The 23,885-nt window shown below is 41.2% G+C and overlaps 1 protein-coding gene across 1 annotated transcript in view; it reads right to left on the minus strand.

The window, feature by feature from the left end:
• Positions 1 to 19,342: 19,342 nt before the first annotated feature.
• The window catches only part of MRTFB (myocardin related transcription factor B), a 138,091-nt gene continuing 133,548 nt past the window's right edge, over positions 19,343 to 23,885 (minus strand). Inside the window, exons 14-15 of the mRNA XM_007466962.1 lie at positions 22,021 to 22,081; positions 19,343 to 19,878 (exon numbers count right to left, since the gene is read on the minus strand). Coding sequence (XP_007467024.1) covers positions 19,343 to 19,878; positions 22,021 to 22,081 — 597 coding nt within the window. The remainder of the gene's footprint in view (positions 19,879 to 22,020; positions 22,082 to 23,885) is intronic.

The following is a 23,885-nucleotide window of genomic DNA, read 5'->3' on the forward strand; positions in this document are numbered from 1 at the left end:
TGAGCTTATTTTTGTGTATGGTGTTAGGGAGTGATCTAATCTCATACTTTTACATGTACCTATCCAATTTTCCCAGCACCACTTATTGAAGAGGCTGTCCTTTCTCCACTGTATATTCCTGCCACCTTTATCAAAGATAAGGTGACCATATGTGCATGGGTTTATCTCTGGGCTTTCTATCCTATTCCATTGATCTATCTTTCTGTTTTTGTGCCAGTACCATACTGTCTTGATTACTGTAGCTTTGTAGTATAGTCTGAAGTCAGGCAGCCTGATTCCTCCAGCTCCATTTTTTGTTCTCAAGATTGCTTTGGCTATTCGGGGTCTTTTGTGTTTCCATACAAATTGTGAAATTTTTTGTTCTAGTTCTGTGAAAAATGCCAGTGGTAGTTTGATAGGGATTGCATTGAATCTATAGATTGCTTTGGGAAGTAGAGTCATTTTCACAATGTTGATTCTTCCAATCCAAGAACATGGTATATCTCTCCATCTGTTTGTATCATCTTTAATTTCTTTCATCAGTGTCTTATAATTTTCTGCATACAGGTCTTTTGTCTCCTTAGGTAGGTTTATTCCTAGATATTTTATTCTTTTTGTTGCAATGGTAAATGGGAGTGTTTTCTTGATTTCACTTTCAGATTTTTCATCATTAGTATATAGGAATGCCAGAGATTTCTGTGCATTAATTTTGTATCCTGCTACTTTACCAAATTCATTGATTAGCTCTAGTAGTTTTCTGGTAGCATCTTTAGGATTCTCTATGTATAGTATCATGTCATCTGCAAACAGTGACAGCTTTACTTCTTCTTTTCCGATTTGGATTCCTTTTATTTCCTTTTCTTCTCTGATTGCTGTGGCTAAAACTTCCAAAACTATGTTGAATAAGAGTGGTGAGAGTGGGCAACCTTGTCTTGTTCCTGACCTTAGTGGAAATGCTTTCAGTTTTTCGCCATTGAGGATGATGTTGGCTGTGGGCTTGTCATATACGGCCTTTATTATATTGAGGAAAGTTCCCTCTACACCTACTTTCTGCAGGGTTTTTATCATAAATGGGTGTTGAATTTTGTCAAAAGCTTTCTCTGCATCTATTGAGATGATCATATGGTTTTTCTCCTTCAATTTGTTAATATGGTTAATCACATTGATAGATTTGCGTATATTGAAGAATCCTTGCATTCCTGGAATAAACCCCACTTGATCATGGTGTATGATCCTTTTAATGTGCTGTTGGATTCTGTTTGCTAGTATTTTGTTGAGGATTTTTGCATCTATGTTCATCAGTGATATTGGCCTGTAGTTTTCTTTCTTTGTGACATCCTTGTCTGGTTTTGGTATCAAGGTGATGGTGGCCTCGTAGAATGAGTTTGGGAGTGTTCCTCCCTCTGCTATATTTTGGAAGAGTTTGAGAAGAATAGGTGTTAGCTCTTCTCTAAATGTTTGATAGAATTCGCCTGTGAAGCCATCTGGTCCTGGGCTTTTGTTTGTTGGAAGATTTTTAATCACAGTTTCAATTTCAGTGTTTGTGATTGGTCTGTTCATATTTTCTATTTCTTCCTGATTCAGTCTTGGCAGTTTGTGCATTTCTAAGAATTTGTCCATTTCTTCCAGATTGTCCATTTTATTGGCATAGAGTTGCTTGTAGTAATCCCTCATGATTTTTTGTATTTCTGCAGTGTCAGTTGTTACTTCTCCTTTTTCATTTCTGATTCTATTGATTTGAGTCTTCTCCCTTATTTTCTTGATGAGTCTGGCTAATGGTTTATCAATTTTGTTAATCTTCTCAAAGAACCAGCTTTTAGTTTTATTGATCTTTGCTATTGTTTCCTTCATTTCTTTTTCATTTATTTCTGATCTGATTTTTATGATTTCTTTCCTTCTGCTAACTCTGGGGTTTTTTTGTTCTTCTTTCTCTAATTGCTTGAGGTGCAAGGTTAGGTTGTTTATTCGAGATGTTTCCTGCTTCTTAAGGTGGGCTTGTATTGCTATAAACTTCCCTCTTAGAACTGCTTTTGCTGCATCCCATAGGTTTTGGGTCGTTGTATCTCCATTGTCATTTGTTTCTAGGTATTTTTTAATTTCCTCTTTGATTTCTTCAGTGATCACTTCGTTACTAAGTAGTGTATTGTTTAGCCTCCATGTGTTTGTATTTTTTACTGCTCTTTTCCTATAATTGATATCTAATCTCATGGCGTTGTGGTCGGAAAAGATACTTGATATAATTTCAATTTTCTTAAATTTACCAAGGCTTGATTTGTGACCCAAGATATGATCTATCCTGGAGAATGTTCCATGAGCACTTGAGAAAAATGTGTATTCTGTTGTTTTTGGATGGAGTGTCCTATAAATATCAATTAAGTCCATCCTGTTTAATGTATCATTTAAAGCTTGTGTTTCCTTATTTATTTTCATTTTGGATGATCTGTCCATTGGTGAAAGTGGGGTGTTGAAGTCCCCTACTATGAATGTGTTACTGTCGATTTCCCCTTTTATGGCTGCTAGTTTTTGCCTTATGTATTGAGGTGCTCCTATGTTGGGTGCATAAATATTTACAATTGTTATATCTTCTTCTTGGATCGATCCCTTAATCATTATGTAGTGTCCTTCTTTGTCTCTTCTGATAGTCCTTATTTTAAAGTCTATTTTGTCTGATATGAGAATTGCTACTCCAGCTTTCTTTTGGTTTCCATTTGCATGGAATATCTTTTTCCATCCCCTTACTTTCAGTCTGTATGTGTCTCTAGGTCTGAAGTGGGTCTCTTGTAGACAGCATATATATGGGTCTTGTTTTTGTATCCATTCAGCCAATCTGTGTCTTTTGGTGGGAGCATTTAGTCCATTTACATTTAAGGTAATTATCGATATGTATGTTCCTATTCCCATTTTCTAAATTGTTTTGGGTTCGTTATTATAGGACTTTTCCTTCTCTTGTGTTTTTGTCTAGAGAAGTTCCTTTAGCATTTGTTGTAAAGCTGGTTTGGTGGTGCTGAACTCTCTCAGCTTTTGCTTGTCTGTAAAGGTTTTAATTTCTCCATCAAATCTGAATGAGATCCTTGCTGGGTAGAGTAATCTTGGTTGCAGGTTTTTCTCCTTCATCACTTTCAGTATGTCCTGCCACTCCCTTCTGGCTTGTAGAGTTTCTGCTGAGAGATCAGCTGTTAACCTTATGGGGATTCCCTTGTGTGTTATTTGTTGTTTTTCCCTTGCTGCTTTTAATATGCTTTCTTTGTATTTAGTTTTTGACAGTTTGATTAATATGTGTCTTGGCGTATTTCTCCTTGAATTTATCCTGTATGGGACTCTCTGTGCTTCCTGGACTTGATTAACGATTTCCTTTCCCATATTAGGGAAGTTTTCAACTATAATCTCTTCAAATATTTTCTCAGTCCCTTTCTTTTTCTCTTCTTCTTCTGGAACCCCTATAATTCGAATGTTGGTGCGTTTAATGTTGTCCCAGAGGTCTCTGAGACTGTCCTCAGTTCTTTTCATTCTTTTTTCTTTATTCTGCTCTGCAGTAGTTATTTCCACTATTTTATCTTCCAGGTCACTTATCCGTTCTTCTGCCTCATTTATTCTGCTATTGATCCCATCTAGAGTATTTTTCATTTCATTTATTGTGTTGTTCATCATTGTCTGTTTCATCTTTATTTCTTCTAGGTCCTTGTTAACTGCTTCTTGCATTTTGTCCATTCTATTTCCAAGATTTTGGATCATCTTTACTATCATTATTCTGAACTCTTTTTCAGGTAGACTGCCTATTTCCTCTTCATTTGTTAGGTCTGGTGGGTTTTTATCCTGCTCCTTCATCTGCTGTGTGTTTTTCTGTCTTCTCATTTTGCTTATCTTACTGTGATTGGGTTCACCTTTTTGCAGGCTGCAAGTTCGTAGCTCCCGTTGTTTTTGATGTCTGTCTCCAGTGGCTAAGGTTGGTTCAGTGCGTTGTGTAGGCTTCCTGGTGGAGGGGACTAGTGGCTGTGTTGTGGTGTATGAGGCTAGATCTTGTCTCTCTAGTGGGCAGGTCCACGTCTGGTGGTGTGTTTTGGGGTGTCTGTGGACTTATTATGATTTTAGGCAGCCTCTCTGCTAGTGGGTGGGGTTGTGTTCCTGTTTTGCTATATGGTTGGCATAGGTTGTCCAGCACTGTAGCTTGCTGGTCGTTGAGCGAAGCTGGGTGCTGGTGTTGAGATGGAGATCTCTGGGAGATTTTCGCCGTTTGATATTATGTGGGGCTGGGAGGTCTCTTCTTGACGAGTGTTCTGAAGTTGGCTCTCCCACCTCAGAGGCAGAGTCCTGACTCCTGGCTGGAGCAGCAAGAGCCTTTCATCCACTCGGCTCAGAATAAAAGGGAGAGAAAGTAGAGAGAATTAGTATAAGTAGGAGGAAATAGGAAAGAAAGAAAGAAAGAAAGAAAGAGAGGAGGGAAGGAAGGAAGGAGGGAAGGAAGAAAGAAAGAAAGAAGAAAAGAAAGGAAGAAGGCAAGAAGGAAAGAAAGGAGGGAGGGAGGGAGGAGGGAAGGAAGGAAGGAATGAGGGAAGGAAGGAAAAAATACAGAAAGAAAGAAGATACAGTAAAATAAAATAAAGTATAATAAAGTTATTGAATTAAAAAAATAATTATTTAGAGGAAAAAAAAAAGGGAAGGATAGAACCTTAGGACAAATGGTGGAAGCAAAGTTATAGAGACAAAATCTTACATAGAAGCATACACATATACCCTCACAAAAAGAGGTAAAGTGGAAAAAATCATAAAACTTGCTCTCCAAGTCCACCTCCTCAATTTGGGACGATTCGTTGTCTCAAAAAGGGAAGGAAGGAAGGAAAGATAGAAAGAAGGTAAAGTATAACAGCTCCCGCCCGTCTCTGGTTTCCGAGCTTCCAGCCGCGGCCCGCGCCCGTCTCTGGAGCTCCTTCAGGCAGCGCTCTTAAAACCCCTCTCCTCGCGCACCAGGAAACACAGAGGCAAGAAAAGGTCTCTTGCCTCTTGGGCAGGTCCAGACTTTTCCCCGGACTCCCTCCCGGCCAGCCGCGGCGCACCAACCCCCCCGGGCTATGCTCAAGCCGCCAACCCCAGTCCTCTCCCCGAGCTCCGACCGAAACCGAAACCGAGCCTCAGCTCGCAGCCCCGCCCGCCCCCGGCGGGTGAGCACACGAGCCTCTCGGGCCGGTGAGCGCCGGCCGGCGCCGATCCTCCGCGCGGGAACCTCTCCGCTTAGCCCCCCGCACCCCTGTTGCCGCGCTGTCCTCCGCGGCTCCGAAACCCCCAGCTCCGCCTCCCGCAATCTCCGCCCGCGAAGGGGCCCCCAGTGTGTGGAGACCCTTCCCCCTTCACGGCTCCCCCCCACCGGCGCAGGTACCGTCCCTATCCTTTTGTCTCTGTTTACTCCCCCCTCTCTTGCCCTACCCAGGCACGTGGGGAGTCCCCCGCCTCTTGGGAGGTCCGAGGCCTCCCGCCAGCGCCCAGTAGGTGCTCTGTAGGAGCTGCTCCACGTGTAGATGTATTTCTGGTGTATCTGTGGGGAGGAAGGTGATCTCTGCGTCTTACTCCTCCGCCATCTTGGACAGAGTGTCCCCTTTCATCACTTTAAAATGTCATGCCACTCCCTTCTGGCTTGTAGAGTTTCTGCTGAGAAATCAGCTGTTAACCTTATGGGAGTTCCCTTGTATGTTATTTGTCATTTTTCCCTTGCTGCTTTCAATAATTTTTCTTTGTCTTTATTTTTTGCCCGTTTGATTGCTATGTGTCTTGGTGTGTTTCTCCTTGGGTTTATCCTGTATGGGACTTGCTGTACTTCCTTCAGTTGGGTGGCTATTTTCTTTCTCATGTTAGGGAAGTTTTCAACTCTGATCTCTTCGAATATTTTCTTGGGTCCTTTCTCTCTCTCTTCATCTTCTGGGACTGCTATAATGCAAATGTTGTTTTGTTTAATGTTGTCCCAGAGGTCTCTTAGGCTGTCTTCATTTCTTTTCATTCTTTTTTCTTTATTCTGTTCCGCAGCCGTGAATTCCACCATTCTGTCTTCCAGGTCACTTATCCGTTCTTCTGCCTCAGTTATTCTGTTATTGATTCCTTCTAGTGTAGTTTTCATTTCACTTATTGTATTGTTCATCTCTGCTTATTTAATTCTTCTAGGTGTTTGTTCTTTAATTCTTCTAGGTCTTTGTTAAACATTTCTTGCATCTTCTCGATCTTTGCCTCCATTCTTTTTCCAAGGTCCTGGATCATGTTTACTATCATTCTGAATTCTTTTTCTGGAAGGCTGCCTATCTCCACTTCATTTAGTTGTTTTTCTGGGGTTTTATCTTGTTCCTCATCTGGTACATAGCCCTCTGCCTTTTCATCTTGTCTATCTTTCTGTGAACGTGGTTTTTATTCCACAGGCTGCAGGATTGTAGTTCTTCTTGCTTCTGCTGTCTGCGCTGTCTGCGCTCTGGTGGATGAGGCTATCTAAGAGGTTTGTACAAGTTTCCTGATGGGAGGGGCTGGTGGTTGGTAGAGCTGGCCGTTGCTCTGGTGGGCAGAGCTCAGTAAAACTTTAATCCGCTTGTCTGCTGATGGGTGGGGCTGGGTTCCCTCCCCTGTTGGTTGTTTGGCCTGAGGCGACCCAACACTGGAGCCTACCCGGGCTCTTTGGTGGGGCTAATGGCGGACTCTGGGAGGGCTGACGCCAAGGAGTACTTCCCAGAACTTCTGCTGCCGGTGTCCTTGTCCTCACAGTGAGCCACAGCCACCCCCTGCCTCTGCAGGAGACCCTCCAACACTAGCAGGTAGATCTGGTTCAGTCTCCTGTGGGGTCACTGCTCCTTCCCCTGGGTCCCGATGCACACACTACTTAGTGTGTGCCCTCCAAGAGTGGAGTCTCTGTTTCCCCCAGTCCTGTCAAAGTCCTGTAATCAAATCCCGCTAGCCTTCAAAGTCTGATTGTCTAGGAATTCCTCCTTCTGTTGCTGGACCCCCAGGTTGGGAAGCCTGACATGGGGCTCAGAACCTTCACTCCAGTGGGTGGACTTCTGTGGTATAAGTGTTCTCCAGTTTGTGAGTCACCCACCCAGCAGTTATGGGATTTGATTTTATTGTGATTGCGCCCCTCCTACCAGCTCATTGTGGCTTCTCCTTTGTCGTTGGATGTGGGGTATCTTTTTTGGTGAGTTCCAGTGTCTTCCTCTCGATGATTCTTCAGCAGTTAGCTGTGATTCCGGTGCTCTCGCAAGAGGGAGTAAGAGCACGTCCCTATACTCCTCCATCTTGAACCTATCTCCTCCCTTCTCATTTTCTTTTGTGTATATTCTCCATGTATTTTGTTTGTAGTGGTTACATTTAACATCCTAAAGTTATAACAATCTATTTAAACTGATAACTATTTAACTTTGCTCACATACAAAAATTCTACTTCATTATAGCTCCTCTACACCCACCTTTGTTATTGATGTCACAAATTACATCATTACATGTTATATACCCACTAATATAGATTTAGAATTATTTTTATGCTTTTCTCTTTCTAATCCTATGAAAGAATAAAAAGTGGAGTTAAGATCCAAAGTGACAATAATAGAGGTTTTTACTTGTCCATATATTTACCTTTACCAGAGAACCTTATTTTTCATAGGACTTTGAGTTACTGTCTAGCATCCTTTCATTTCAACTTGAAGGAGTCCCTTTAGCATTTATTGCAGGGCAGGTCTAGTGGTGATAACTCCTTTAGCTTTTATCTGGGAATGTATTAATTTCTTCCTCACTTTTGAAGGACACTTTGTTGTATATAGAATTTTTGGTTGACAGTTTTCTTCGTTCAGCACTTTTTCATTTTTACCCCCAGTTTTATTGAGGTATAATCAACTGTATATATGTAAGGTATATTTTGATATACCTACACAATGTGAAAGGATAACCATAGACAAGCTAATTATCACATCTATTACCCACATAGTTAGCAATTTTTTTTTGGTGTGTGATGAAAATACTTACGATCTACTCTCGTAGCAAATTTCAGTACAATACAATACAATATTGTTAGCTGTTTTCACCATACTGTATGTTAGATCCCCGGAGGTTATTCATGTTATAAGTGGAAGTTTGTTCCCTTTGACCAATAGCGCGCCATTCCTTCCCCTGCCCCTGCCCCTGATAGTCACCACTCTACTCTGTTACTGTGAGTTTGGCCTTTTTAGAGTCCACATATAAGTGAGATCATGTACAGTATTTGTCTTTTTCTGTTTGACTTATTTCACTTAGTATAATGCTCTTGGGTTTTATCCATGTTGTCACAGATGGCAGGATTTCCTTCTTTTATAAGAGTGAATAATATTCTTGCATGTGTGTGTGTCACATTTTCTTTATCCATTCATCTGTTGATGGACACTTAGGTTGTTTCTGTATCTTGGGTATTGCAAATAATGCTGCAGTGAACATGGAAGTGAAGATATCTCTTTGAGATACTGATTTCATTTCCTCTGGATATATACCCAGAAGTGGGATGGCCAGACCATATGGTAGTTCTATTTTTAATTTTTTGAGGAACCTCCATACTGTTTTCCATAAAGGCTGTACTAATTTACATTTCCACCAGCAGTACACGGTGGTTCCCTTTTCTCCTTATCAGATACGTGGTTTGTAAATATTTTCTATTTTGTAGGTTGCCTTTTCATTTTTTTTTAAAACATCTTTATTGGGGTATAATTGCTTTACAATGGTGTGTTAGTTTCTGCTTTATAACAAAGTGAATCAGTTATACATGTACATATGTTCCCATATCGCCTTTTCATTTTTTTGATTGTTTCCTTTGCTGTGCAGAAGGTTTTTAGTTTGATGGAGTTCCACTTGTTTATTTTTGCTTTTGTTTCCTGTGCTTTTGGTATATCTAAAAAGTCATTGCCAAGGCCCATGTCAAGGAGCTGTTCCTCTGTTTTCTTCTTCAAGTTTTATGGTTTCAGGACTTACATTTAAGGCTTTAATCCATTTTGAGTTAATTTCTGTGTGTGGTGCCAGATGAGGTGAGGGTCCAATTTCATTCTTGTGCCTGTGGATATTGAGTTTTTCCAGTAACATTTATTGAAGACACTGTCTTTCCCCCCACTGTATATTCTTGGCTCTTTTGTCATAGATTAGTTGACCATATATGTGTGGGTTTATTTCTGGGCTTTCTATTCTGTTCCATTTATCTGTGTCTGTGCTTTGTTGTTGCTTTTTGGCTGTGTTGCACAGCTTGTGGGATCTCAGTTCCCTGACCAGGGATTGAACCAGGGCTGTGGCAGTGAAAGCCCATAATTCTAACCACTAGGCCACCAGAAACTCCCCTATGTATCTGTTTCTTTGCCAATACCATACTGTTTGGATTACTATAGCTTTGGAGTATAGTTTGAAAACAGGAAATGTGATGTGCTTCCAGATTTGTTCTTCTCTCTCAAAATTGCTTTGGCTATTTGGAGATCTTTTGTGGTTCCATACAAATTTGAGGATTGTTTGTTCTATTTCCATGAAAAATGCCATTGGAATTTTGATCGGAATTGTACCTGTAGATTGCTTTGGGTAGTATGGACATTTTAACAATATTAATTCTTCAAGTCCATGAGCAAAGAATATCTTTCCATTTATTTGTGTCTTCAGTTTCTTATAGTTTTCAGTATACAGGTCTCTCACCTCCTTGGTTAAATTTGTTTATTTTTAAAATTTTATTTATTTTTGGCTGCGTTGGGTCTGTGTTGCTGCTCATGGGCTTTCTCTAGTTGTGGCGAGTGGGGGTTACTCTTTGTTGCTGTGTGCGGGTTTCTCATTGTGGTGGCTTCTCTTGTTGCGGAGCATGGGCTTTAGGCACACGGGCTTCAGTAGTTGCAGCACGCAGGCTCAGTAGTTGTGGCACATGGGCTTAGTTAAATTTATTCCGAAGTATTAGGCTGGCCAAAAAGTTCGTTCGGGTTTTTCTGTAACACCTTACAGAATGAACTTTTTGGCCAATCCATTATTTTATTCTTTTTCATGAAATTCTAAACAGGATTATTTTCTTAATTCTCTTTCTCATAGTTCATTATTGGTGTAGAGAAATGCAACATATTTTTGTATATTAATTTTATATCCTGCAACTTTACTGAATTTATTAGTTCTAATACTTTTTGGTGGACTCTTTAGGGTATTCTCTGTATAGTAACATGTCATCTGCAAATAGTGACAGTTGTACTTCTTCCTTTCCAATTTAGATGACTTATTTTTTTTGTTTTTGCGGTACGCGAGCCTCTCACTGTTGTGGCCTCTCCCATTGCGGAGCACAGGCTCCAGACGCGCAGGCTCAGCGGCCATGGCTCACGGGCCCAGCTGCTCCGCGGCATACCTGCATCGGCAGGCGGACTCTCAACCACTGCGCCACCAGGGAAGCCCCTAGATGACTTTTATTTCTTTTTCTTGCCTAATTTCTCTGGCTAGGACTTCCAGTGCTATGTTGAATAAGTGGTAAGCGTAGGCATCCTTGTCTTGTTCCTCAAAAAGCTTTCAGCTTTTCTTTCTTCTTGAGTCAATTTTTGGTAGTTTGTGTCTGTGTAGGAATTTGTGTATTTTATCTAAGTTAACTAATTTGTTGGCACGCAGCTGTTCAGTGTATTCCTGTGTAATTCTTTTTAAGGTGTTTTTTTTTGGCCATGCCATATGGCGTTCAGGATCCTTGTTCCCTGACCAGGGTTTGAACCTGCGCCTGCTAGAGTGGAAGCGCAGAGTCTTAACCACTGGACTGCCAGGGAAGTCCTTTTTTTTTTTTTTTTTTAAATAGGAACTATTTCCAACTCACAGAAAATAGGGGGAGGGCTTCACTGGTGGCGCAGTGGTTGAGAGTCCGCCTGCCGATGCCCCGGTCCGGGAAGTCCCATATGCCGCCGAGCGGCTGGGCCCTTGAGCCATGGCCGCTGAGCCTGCGCTTCCAGAGCCTGTGCTCCGCAACGGGAGAGGCCACAACAGTGAGAGGCCCGCGTACCGCAAGAATAGGGAGAATAAAGAAATCAACTGCCAGTAAACAAGTGTTAATATTTTGCTAGATGGCTATAGAATTACTAAAGAAATAAATAGAAAAAATAAATAAAACATTCAGTATTGAAGCCGACTTTAATTCCTGCAATCTAATTCTTTTTCTTTCCACAAGTATCTTGAATCTTGGTATTGACATGAGTCCTTACCACCCATATTTTTATATTTTATATAAAAAAGTGAACAGCATTGTTGATTTAAAATGTTATTTGAATTATGTAGGCTTCATTCTGCACTTTTCTTTCCCTCAGCATTTTATTTTGAGATTGATTTACATTGGCACATTAGATTTAGTTCATTTGTGTAAATTGCTATGTTTAAATGTTCGCAAAATGAAAAGGCATACAGGTCGTTTTCAGTGTTTGCTTTGTAAACTATGCTTTCATGTTAAATTTTTTTTTTTAACATCTTTATTGGGGTATAATTGCTTTACAATGGTGTGTTAGTTTCTGCTTTATAACAAAGTGAATCAGTTATACATATACATATGTTCCCATATCTCTTCCCTCTTGCGTCTCCCTCCCTCCCACCCTCCCTATCCCACCCCTCCAGGCGGTCACAAAGCACCGAGCTGATCGCTGATCTCCCTGTGCTATGTGGCTGCTTCCCACTAGCTATCTACCTTACGGTTGGTAGTGTATATATGTCCATGCCTCTCTCTTGCTTTGTCACAGCTCACCCTTCCCCCTCCCCATATCCTCAAGTCCGTTTCGTGTTAATTCTTGCACGTGATTGCCTGTGGGCATGTGTTTCTCAAAGATGAGTATCAAAAAAGTTGAGTTGCAGAGTTTGTACCTTCAACTTTACTAGATATTGTAAAATTGCTCTATGAATGCTGGGTTTTTGGGTGTGCTCAAGTGGCTCCAGGTACCCAGCCCAAGTAGGCAGTTTTGTGAGTCATTGTGTGTGGCCCCACCTGTGGGCTTCACTTAAGATGCCCCAGTCTTGTAACCCAGGTTCTGGTTGGAGTTAACCTAGTACAAGCCGTACTGTGGATGCTGTTAACCATCCATATGAGTAGCTACTTTCTAAAATGTGTGAGATTGAGGAGACTTGAGAGACGCCCAGTTGGGGTGAACCTCATGATTGACATGAACTAAGTCTGCTGTAATCAATTGGTTTTGTCATGTATCTGAACAAAGACGTTGGAGTGAATGTACCGAGTCTACAGAAATGATCTGGGCTCTGGGATGTCAGAAGCTTGGTCTCAAATCCACACTCTGCTTTCTTTGTAATTTCGGGCAAGACATTTCCCTTCTCTGTCCTTAGTTGCCACATCTATTAAATGGGGATAGGAAGAGTTCCGTGCTCGTAGACTTATTAAACGAGGGTTTTATACATAAAGTGTTTGGCACAGGGCCTGGCATTTAGCAGCATCTACTACATTTGCTGCTGTTTCTATTAACCTGTCTCCACTTGCATTCCTCTGCCTTGGCACTGTGTACCAGGGACGTGGGGAGAAGGGTGAGTACGCACTGCGGTTACCGCCCACAAGGGCCACGTCAGCAGCTTCCTCCTGGAATGATCTGTCACACGGTCATATCCACGAGGGGCAGTCAGACAGTTGATCAGTGGCCTCGTTTTTTGTCTAAGTATACATTGTGGGTTTAGTTTTAATAACTTGTCATAAAAATTAGCAGAAGAGATAGCCAGGATGTCCAAATGGGGTCTTTCTGAAAGTTAATATCCATCAGAAAGGGAAGCTAAGCTATTTGTGGAAGGAGGGGCAAAGGAATGGTCGTTAGGTGACTTGGGAAACCTTCAAGAGGGTTATGTGGCACATAAAATTGTTGGTGACATGTAGTTTACATCTGTCCTGAAGCGGGTCTTTCCTAGGTGTCATTTATTTCCAGCCATCACCGAAGTGTGTGGGTGTGTGTGTGTTTACAAGTGCTTTTGTAGTCCTGTCAACTCTAGAGCAAGTGTGCTGCAGGATTACAAAGGTGCTAAATGATGACTGTGTCCACTATCTAAAAGGCTTTTGAAGGCCTGTATTACCCAAAGAAAACAGAATTATCTCCAGAAGAGTCTTAAGCCCCTTGAGGTCTGGGATTCTTAAATGCTCTGCTGCCGACCCTTCCAGACTTTGTTCCCCAGCACTTCTTGGCCAGATTCTGTCCTTCAGCCCAACTCCGGCATCTAGCCCTCGGTCTGGCACAGAGCAGGGCCTCAGCCAAAATCTCTTTCTTTACTCTGACCTCACCCAAGTGGTTTTTCTCTGTTTGGAATGTCCTTTACACGTCCTAACACATCTCTTCCAGCACCTTCCCTAAAGCTCCCAGCTCTGTCCCTTGCTCATTCTTAGGACTGCCTGGGGCACTTTCTCTGTTCCCTCAGACATGATTTTCTCCCCCCGAGGGAAGGAACTTGGCTGGTAGCATGTGATGTTACAAATGTCTTAGTCCGTCGGAAGCATCATCTACTTACTGGTCTGTTGAGGCTGCTCCCTTGGTCCCTAAAGGTAGTGGATAATGAACATTTCGTTGTATTTAGGTAACCAGTGATCTTTCTTTTTTCCCTCTCTGAGGGTGATACGACACCCACTTTCATAGTCAGATACTGATATGAAAGTTTGGGCTGTTAGGTTTACCCATTACTGTTTTATGTCATCAAAACTCTATTTTAACCATGGGCTTCTGGGTTGAAAATCAAATGCCATCTTACTAAAATAAACTGAATTCTAAAGACCATTTCTTTTGGTCTATAAAAGCACCTCATATAAATAGTTGCTTCTGAAATGTGGCTGAACTGAAGGATTACCCGGGTCTTTTGGGAATCTTGTTGGTGGCTCATTTATCACTGTCAAAGCGAGGGCCAGTTTTCCCCAGGCTTGTGTGTACACACCCACCCCCCGGGGGACCACAGCCTTCGCCACATCTCTCATTCTGGGTTTCCTTATGATTGTGGGAGAATGCACACGGTTTTGGTGTCAAATCTTGTCATGGTCAAGTTCAGCTAGGTACCTGTTTCTATTTTGTATCCCACGATCCTGGACCTGGGGGAGGGGATGTGTGCACTAGACGTGTGATTCACAAAACCTGGCTCAGCACGCCCGCTTGTTGTGTCTGGTGACTGCTGTAAGGTTTGCTGTGAAGGCAGTGTCTCCTCCCCACCCGCCCCCCTCAGCTCTCCTGACCCCATAGCATGTGGTCTTTCCTCTGCATAGCAAGAATCATAGTACATCAAAATGTTTTTATTTGAGACACAAAAATGCAAAATTGCTGAGATATCAAACATTTCCCGATCAGCTACAATACGGCCACTATGTACAAAAGATCTGATGATAAATGTGCACACATATAAAAATACAGTATGCATTACCTATGTACAGTACATGTGCAAAATGTATGGCATTCAAACATGATATGGAATTGATTTCAGGGGTGCAAACAGCAAATACAAAGGCATCATGGTTTTTCTTTTAAAAAACAACATAAAGGCAATACATGAATGGACCCCCGATTGCCATAGTTTTTTATTAAACTAGTGCTTTGATAAGCAGGGCTCTGCAGATTGGTATCTTTCTCCTTTTTTTCATAGAGTGAGATGCTAAGACATAATGTGACAATGAAAATAAGAAGAGAAACACCTATCACATCGTATTTCTATCGCAAGCAAGAGAAGAAAACTAATTTGTACGTAGAAAGGAAAAAACTTTGTATTACTGCTAAATACGTACTATTCTTAACCCAACAAAACAAATCTATACTATTTTACATGAAAACAATAGAGAAATATCTACATCTTTGTGAAAATTATAACCTTAAATGGATAATACCTTTTTGGGACTGATTTTTGAGATCTCATTAGTCTCAAATTTTAAATAAAAAGTGCCTCCTTTTGGCAAATACTTGGCAATGCCTTTGGTTCCATTGAAGCAAGTTTGCATTACTATTAGTTATTCGAGGTTAAGTGCTTTTGGTAGCAACTAAACCCTTTCCTAAATGCTTCCTCCTCCTCCTAAATCAGCAAGTTTCCTTACAGCATAATGTGGAGAGGTAATCGTTATGAGTCTCGGTGATTCTATGAACTTGGTTAAAGCTTTGTCTTAGTGGTTGGCACAAAGCTCTGTTGAACACGACAGCTATGTTGAGATCGCCAATGACATGTTTTATTTGATTCTAGACAGCACCTTGCAGATCCGAGATTGCCATCCTCTTGTCACAGAATCGTGACATTTTCCAATGATTCACAGAGCAACGTGTTTGCATGGAGGGGAAGAGCTCTTTTGTAAACATGTGCAGCTTTTTGAATTACAGGCCTCAAATCAGAGATTTCAGGCAGAAACCCTTTGCAATGATGCATTTCCTCAAATACTGCAAGAAAGGGTGAATGGGGACAAACATAGACCTGCTTATTGCCATGCAGTCACTTCACAAGTAAAAACGTAGCTCAGAAACATCGCTGAATGAGCACGTTATCAAAGGTTTGAACCAGGAAGAAGAATGACTACATATTAATTGTTATTTTCCAGTTTTGACTGAAACCACTTAAAAGATACGCTGAAATGCAGTTAGGATGCTCTCCAAATACACATTTCTGCACTTGTGAGCTGTGTTCCTTTGATCACCCTGACCTTCCAGTTAGTGCTCTTTGAGAGTGTGGGCTAATTTTGCGGCCTCCAGGCAGGTGCCAGTGGTCGGGACTGATGTGGTGGTGACGGATGGCGACACGCAGAGGGCTATTTGCGAACCTGCTGTGGAGCCCCGGGTGGCTCTGCTGGTGGACACGGACAGCTATAGTCTCTTGGAAGTTCTTGAAACAGCCCCTGGCTGCCACCCTCCACCTGGCTCATGGCAGGAGCCACCAGATGGGCCCCAGAAACAGCATGAGGGTGTGGTGCAAACCCGGCCAAAGGCTGTTTGTGGACAGTAAAGGGACGGTCCCGGCACTGTTGTGGCTGGTTTCAGCTTGGGAATTGCGAAAGGACTCTGGAGAAAGCTGTGTGGCCTGGAATGATCTGGGGTTGATCTGGGGTTGAGGAAGCCTGAGTCAGCTTTGGTGACAAAATGGGTAACACTCCTGATCCATCATCACTCGGGGTCCACCGACTGCACAGCTTGTGACGGTGCCCTCTACAGGTGGCAGCTTGGGGGGGGGCAATACCACACTGCCTTTGCCACGATTCTGAAATGGCACTTCCATGGCTCCCACAACCGTGCAGTTTGTAAAAAGGAAATTTTAAGTAAGATCTTTTTTTGTGCCATGAAAATATTCATATAAAACAAACACAAATAGTATCTGAGCAAGAAGTTCCATGAATTCAGACTACATCTATGTACAAATAGGTGGCAGATACTATACAGTAGGTTGCACATTTCAGGAAAAACACTAGAACGTGAAAACCACTCACACTGTCCTAAGAGGTTTTCCTAGTACATGCTTTGCTGACATGTACAAGATGACCACATATGCGTGAAGCTTCGGTGTAACTTTCTATTCCTCCCGTCCTTAATGACAAGACCTGATACCTACATACACTAGCAGGGTAAGCTTGATGCTACTGTGTTTCAGGAATATTTAGGAAATAAGACTGGATATGAGATAATGTTTCTAGGAGTTGGTTTTCTGCTTGGCAGCATGCTATTCTGCAGGATGGTACACGACAGCACCACTTCTAAACCACACACATGAACACTTGAAAATCCAACCAGTGCTTGTGCCCTCTGTTTAAAGGGCTGTGAAGCTCACCTCAAACCCGAGACCGTCCTCTTTGGTAAACAAACGCCTTTCCCATTGCGCTTACCATCACGTTCACTGAGTTAGGGCAGAGGGGCTGTGATCACAGAATGTCACCTTTGGTCACGTCACACGCCGCGCACGGTCTGTGTCCTCACTCTAACCTGGAACATTAGCTGAGACCCTGGTGAGCAGCACTGGTGTCACAGAGGCCCAGCTGGCTGCTCCAGCCAGGACGGGGGGCCGGGTGGAATGCCGCGAGTAGGTGGCTAGAACAGTCAGTACTAGAGGCCCCTTTCCTGCCTTTAAAGGAAATGCTGGTTCGTGAAGGTCTGAACACACATGTGAAGTGGGCACTTCAGCAATTTGTAGTCGAGAGACCAGGCTCATGAGATGGCATTCTTTGCAATGCAGTGTGTATTTTTGGAGAGCAACCTTCCTGTGGCATGTTTCAAATCTATTTTAAAAAAGCAATAAGGGGAGCTGAGGGCTAGAGAACAATCTATGTACACAACTTGGGATGATGGAAACAGAAAGTTACTCAACAAGAGCCAGCACCACTAGCTGTTCAGTTGCCTCCTGCTGACTCACTGATATTTGGTGCTAATTTAATAAGCCATTTAAATCTGAATGAAGATGATACTTAGAGTCTAAGTGTGGACCACATAAGCCCCAGACAAAAACCCGGGGCCCAGACTTCCCCTAAGAAAAGTACCTTCCCGGGTCAATAGCCCTGCCCCTGGCCACAGGCCCTCTGAAAGGAACTGACTCGAGATGCACGTCATGCCCAGGGTATTAACTGTCCCATTGGGCTTGGTCAGATGGCGGCGCTGTAGTTAACGGTAACTGGCTCCCACATGTTGGATTACCAATTGCTAAACACTCGAAGTACCTACTGCAGACCACACTGTGCATGACTGCCTCTGCCTGAATCATCCAGAAGCACTTTCCAGTTGGGAGGGCTTTCAACTGAGGGCTCGAGGGTTGTGGGCAACTGAATACTGGGAAAATGGACTTTTCTTACATGTAGTAAAATTTACAAACTGAAATAAAAATATACAGTAAGATCAATTCTTAGGCAAAACACAAACCCAGAAATGATTCACAGACTGTTTCCAAGTAGTGGGTCAGGTTCCCACAGTGACTTGCAAGAGGCAACTTTCACCATTTAACAACCCAGAGAAAAAAACCTGACCATACGTAGGGTTTATACAAGGTGAGGTGGAGAGCACAATGATGTTATGTAATAAAAACCTCCACACTTTGGGGTAGATTTCAGGTGGGATTTTTTAAGTTATTTATATTTTATCATATACTTACTTAAATGACTAGCTTGACTGAAATAATCTTGGAAATCCTGTGATAGTTGGCATTTTAGAAAATTATGAAACTACTCAACAAATCTTTTTTCTATATAAAAAACTACTAATAAAACCTCCAGTTTTTCAATCTTCAGCTTGATGATATAGTGAGAGCTCAGGTACGACATCCAGTTACAAGCCTGTAAAACAGTAACCAGGGATAAGCGACAGAGAAGAGGACGGCCAGGGCTGGGTCCACTGGCCAACCTGGCGACACTGTCTGACCTGTAACCGTTGTAGGAATGTCCTAGGTTGATGACAGACTTCTCCCTTGCCTTCTTTGCAACTCACCAGCTCAGAAATATATTTTATGCTAAAACCTTTTCTTGGTTCTTTGAGATGGGTCTGGTTACCTGAAAGTTAGTCAGCAATTCTTTAAATACGGAAATACATGTGGCTCAAGTACTCCAGAAATATTTGAGTTATTACAAGAAGTAGGACCACTGGGTACCTAATGCCTTACTCCAGTGTAGGCTGTACACATCACAATGTCAGAGCACACGTACAGATGTCTAAGATACACATTAAAATCAACCTAATCACCCCAGAGGGCTGCAAATAGAATTTTCAGTGTTATCAGTACACCTGACTTCTTACAGTGGATTGTTTATGACAGTCTTTTGTAGACACTGTCTGGTTATGGTGGAAGATCTTCCATTTCAATTTAAATTTGGAGATCTAAAGTAAGATTCCCAAAAATCACAAACTAAACTATAACACACAAAAAAATTACATTGGTTTCTGAATGGAACCAAAAAGTCTTCAGTGGGAAGCTGTCACTGAACTGGCTGGTGCTGACCACTGCCCTTGACCCCTGCTGCATCTTGGGCTGGGCTCAGGCCATTTCTAGGAAATACCCTGTGCAGTGGTCTCTCACCTCCCTTCTTTTTGAGTGGAGCCATTTGCCTTTTATTTAGGGTCTCAAAGTGACCACAGAGGTTTAAATGGAGCTGATGACCAGAGGCCCTGGTATCACCGCCCTGCACACATTACTCTGCTTCATGTTTTTATCTAAAGGTACCTTTTATTCTTTACTGAAGTCTGGAGAAATAGATAAGTCTTCTTGGAGTAGTGTTTTTTTCAGAAGGCTCTGTGCTATATTAAATCGTAGACTTCACTGCTGGATGCAATGAAATGTTTTCAAACTTGGTTTCCAGCCTCTGACCATCCCTCCATTCTTTCTGTGACAACATATTATAATTGCAATGATGCAACTGTGGATCTGTCTCTAAAAACTGACCTTCTCCAATCATCTTCATCTTCTTGACTCTCATGGAATCTGGGATGAGAAATCTGTGCTGTTAGTCCCATGGCAGTGGTAGGTCCTGTGGGTCTAGGAAGTCGGCAGAGAACATGCTCGGAGCAGTGGCGCTGAGAGGAGTGAGTCCCGATGACGTGCCGGGCATGGTAATGTCTAACCACTCCATGTTGTCCAGGTTCGAGTCAGAAAGGTCAAGGGACAGGCAGGGAGTACTCGCAGCAAACTGGGCCTCGGAAGTTTCCATGGGTGAGTGTGAGTGGTCCAGCACGCCTGAGTGACTCAGCAGGTCGTTCTGGAGATCCTCTATCAGGGAGAAGGGTTCCCTGTCCTCGCTGCTGCTTTGCAGTGGAGCAATTTCACTGGCTGAAGGCAAAGTGCCATCCAAGAAGGCTTCTAGCTGGTTCTCTAAGCTGGCAGATAAACTGCTCATAGGTTCTAAGGATATGGGTGGTGCCATTTGGACTTGGGGTGGTGGCCGGGACACCACTGTGCTGACTGGCATTGTGGTGATGCTGGCTGTCACTGGTCTCATTTTGGAAATAGGAGATGGTTCTTCTTTTACAGGGAGGGAAATCTCTGCAAAATAATTGAAATAATTAATAATGATTTAGTACCATTTAGATGTTTTTTATTAATTACCAGGGCAATTATTTTGTATTTTTGTGATGACTTATACACAGTCCATCTTAGAGTTAGGAAGAGGATGCTGTTGGTCAGGTACAGGCCTGGATAATAACCTTTAGGATGATGGATATTTTAGTTAAGTAGATAAAACATTTAAGCTGATAACATTCTGATATGCTTTCAATTCTTTTTAGTAAGAGTAAGCATTAAAAGCAGTCTCTACCACCAGGTGGGAACCGATGGTTTTAGATTATTTGATCCTTTTCTTATTCTCAGTCATTCCAGGCTGAAGACAGGCTCCTGTCTTACCCTCTACCTTGAATCTGCTATTTACAGCGGCACACCACCCTTACAGTGAATGTCAAAGTGGGATACCCTGAGTTTGTACAGGCATGAAGTACATCCTTAATATTATGAAAGCTCTAATTATATTCTTTTTTTATCTTTAGAGTTGAACTGTGTGCTGAATTTAGCCATTTACATTCTATATAAAGTCCTTAAAAGATACAATGTTCTCATGTCATTTCTGAGTTAAAGCTAACACATCTTTCCCAAGATGAGGTGGATTACCTTATTTTTCTTTTCTTTGTCTCATTTTCTGAGTTCATATAAAATCTTGAGGATTTGGTAAATGTCTTAATAAGCATTAATTACGTGTTATTCCTTGCCAGATCAAGTAGCAAATTAACCAACCATCTGCTATAGATACCAGTGTTCACTTAGCTACATATATTTGAATAAAATAGCCTTTTCACTTTCTTATGAGTATTTGACTGGTTTCATTTATATGCAGATACACTAGGAAACGTATTTAATAATCGCTCTTACAATTCAGTGATTGGGATGCATAAATAAGTGAGAGAAAGAGCTTACAACCTGATTGCTATATGTGAACTGTACACTGTGGGCACTGCCTGTGTTTTAGGACAGTTAGGCTGCTCTTCATTACCTGTTGTCATCTCTAGAATTGTTTTGAAAGCTGAAAGTGCAATCTAAATAATTAGTTTTACAATCAACTATTTAAATTTCTGTTCTCATTATTACTGGTATCAGTATACAATAAGATAAAATAATATACTCATTGGATACTTTGCCATAAAAAATCATCCCTTTTAGAAAATAACTCAATTGTTATTTTGTTACTGTGACTTTGTCATATTTTAATTTCCAAGTTTAGGCTGTAAACATTATTCTTTTTAATCATTTCCAAAAGTATTTTCACCAGATTTTGCAAAAAGCATTTCATTATTTTTTTTAACCTTAAATTCAGGCCATGGTGTATCTATTTCTTTAATTTCCATAGTTTAGATATACATCATGAGTTTAAAAAGAAAATGCTATTTGCACATGTAGATCCGTAGTCAAATATGAAGAATTTTCTGTGTTTGTCAAACATTACGACAAAATCATTAACCTCAAAATCAAACAGAACCTGCTATGAATGGAGAAATTTTGATCACTTTAAAAACCTGAATAAAACTCTTTCACCAAGGTAATTTGAGAATACTTTAAAAATATTCCAAAATGGCATTTGAAGTTCTGAAATACTGATTTTATACTTATTTTTAAAGATATGTAAGCTGAGGCAGAGAGATCCTTGATTTTTTTTTTTTTTTTGTGGTTAATGTCCCTTATCCCTTTTTAAGATGACAAATTGTAAAAATCTAAGATTTTCAATCATATGTAGAAAGTGCTTGCCTTTGAATTTTAAGAAAGTTACTAGAGCCCAAGCTAGGTAACTAGGTTTTATGAAACTAATGCACAATGAATTTTTATCCCATCACAACAACATTTACGTGGAGTAATTCTGAAGTTTTTCAATGTGGTCTTTAAATCTGGTTCTCCTGAGCTATTTGGAGGTAGTCTATCAACAGGCATACGTCTGTTGCTAAACCTATTAAATTATTGTGTTATAGTGAAACAATGGCTTTTCCTTCATTTTAATCACCTAAATTTAACAGATTTAAAAGAGTAAACTGGGATAGAATTAGAAGAATATGTTTCTCACTACTCGGATACGCTGTGAGCTCTAGAGGAAAACTTCCATAAACCTGTGATAAGACCCCTATGGGGTCTGATGTGACTTTGACCCACCTCCGCTTTTAATGAGGATGTCAAAGAGGTCGTCCATCTGCTGACTGTGTGCATTGGAAATCTACAACAAAGGAGAATATACGTTAGCTTTCTTTCGTACAAACCTGGAAGCATTAGACAACTGGGAGCACTACGGACCTTACAGAACATCTAGCCTAATCTATCATTTGATAATTTTGAAAACGCTGAGGTCACCTGAGACATTACACCATTTTCCCAATGTGTCACAGCTGGTAAGTTGACAGAGTGAGAATGGGGTGAAAAAATTGTAAAAATCTAAGATTTTTTTTTACCCAGCTCAGCCAACTTATACACTTATTTTCTATCACTGGTTGCATTTTGAGAGGCCTCTGACACTTTCTTTTAAAACTGTCTTTATTCATTTGCATTTATGTAAAAATATAAGGTATGTATAAAGGTGCTCGTACTATATTTTTTCAGCTTTATTGAGAGTTACCTGACATACAAAAAACTGCACTTACATAAAGTATACAATTTGATAAGTTTTGACATATGTATACATCGACAAAACTGTCAACACAATCAAGATAATTAATGAACACATCCGTTACCCCTAAAGTTTCCTCATGCTCTTTTGCAATGCTCCTTTCATCCCCAGGCAACCCAGTGATCTGCTTTCCTTGATTACAGATGAATTTACGTTTTCTAGAGTTTTATATAAATGGAGTCATACAGTATGTACTTTCTTTAGCAGGGGGAGGGTAGAGGAGGCTTCTTGCATTCAACATAATAAATTTGAGATTTAACCATGTTGTAGGGTACAGCTGAGGAACAGTTCTTTCCTTTTTATTGCTGGGAAGTATTCCATTGTATGGAAATATCACAGTTTGGATTGTTGGTATTTTTTGGCTATTACAAATAAAGTTGCTGTGAACATTTGTGTACAAGTCTTTGTATAGACACACGCTTTCTTTTATCTTGGGTAAATATTCAGGAATGGGATGCCAGAATCATAGGGCAGGTGTATGTTCAACTTTCTTAAGAGATGGCTGTTTTCCAAAGTGATCATATTGTTTTATATTTCCACAGCAATGGATATTTCCAGTTGTTCTCCATTCTCGTCAACACTTGGTATGGTCAGTCATTTTAATTTTAGAACATCTAACAGGTGAGTAGTGGTATTGCAATGTGGTTTTAATATGCATTTCCCTAATGAGTAATGATGTTGAGCATCTTTTCATGTGCTTACTTGTCATCTGTGTATCTTCTTTGATGAAATATTTCTGTTCCAATCTTCTGCTTACTCCAGAAATTCTCATGCATACCGTTTGCATGGTATATCTTTTTCCAATCACTTACTTTCAACCTGTGTCTTTGTATTTAAAATATGCCTCTTTTAGATGCATGTATTAGTTATCTATTGCTGTATTACAAATTAGTCCAAAAAGACTTAGTGGCTTAAAACACTAAACAGTGATTTTCTCTCACAGTTTCTGAGGGTCAGGAATTTAGGAATGGTTTAGATGGATAGTTCTGGCGTGGGGTCTTATAGGATATGGTAGTCAAGATGCTGGCTGGGCTACAGCCATCTCAAGGCTGGAGAATGTCCTTGTAAAGGTGACTCACTTCATGACTGACAAGGTGGTGGTGGTTGATGGGAGGCCTCAGTTCCTCTTCACATGGGCCTCTGCAGAGCGCTGCTGGACGGTCCACACGGCATGCTCCCCACAGCCAGCAGTCCAAGAGAGCACAAGCGGGGTGGCTTTTATGACCTAGTTTCAGAAGCCACACACCATCTCTTCTGGCAATTCTATATGTTAGAAGCAAGTCACTAAGTTTAGCCCAGGGAGGGATGTCAAAGAATTTGCAGATGTATCTTTTTTTTTTTTTTTTTTTTTGGGGGC

The sequence above is a fragment of the Lipotes vexillifer genome, unplaced genomic scaffold (assembly GCF_000442215.2).
Source record: "Lipotes vexillifer unplaced genomic scaffold, Lipotes_vexillifer_v1.1 scaffold232, whole genome shotgun sequence".
NCBI classification, from domain to species: Eukaryota; Metazoa; Chordata; class Mammalia; order Artiodactyla; family Lipotidae; genus Lipotes; species Lipotes vexillifer.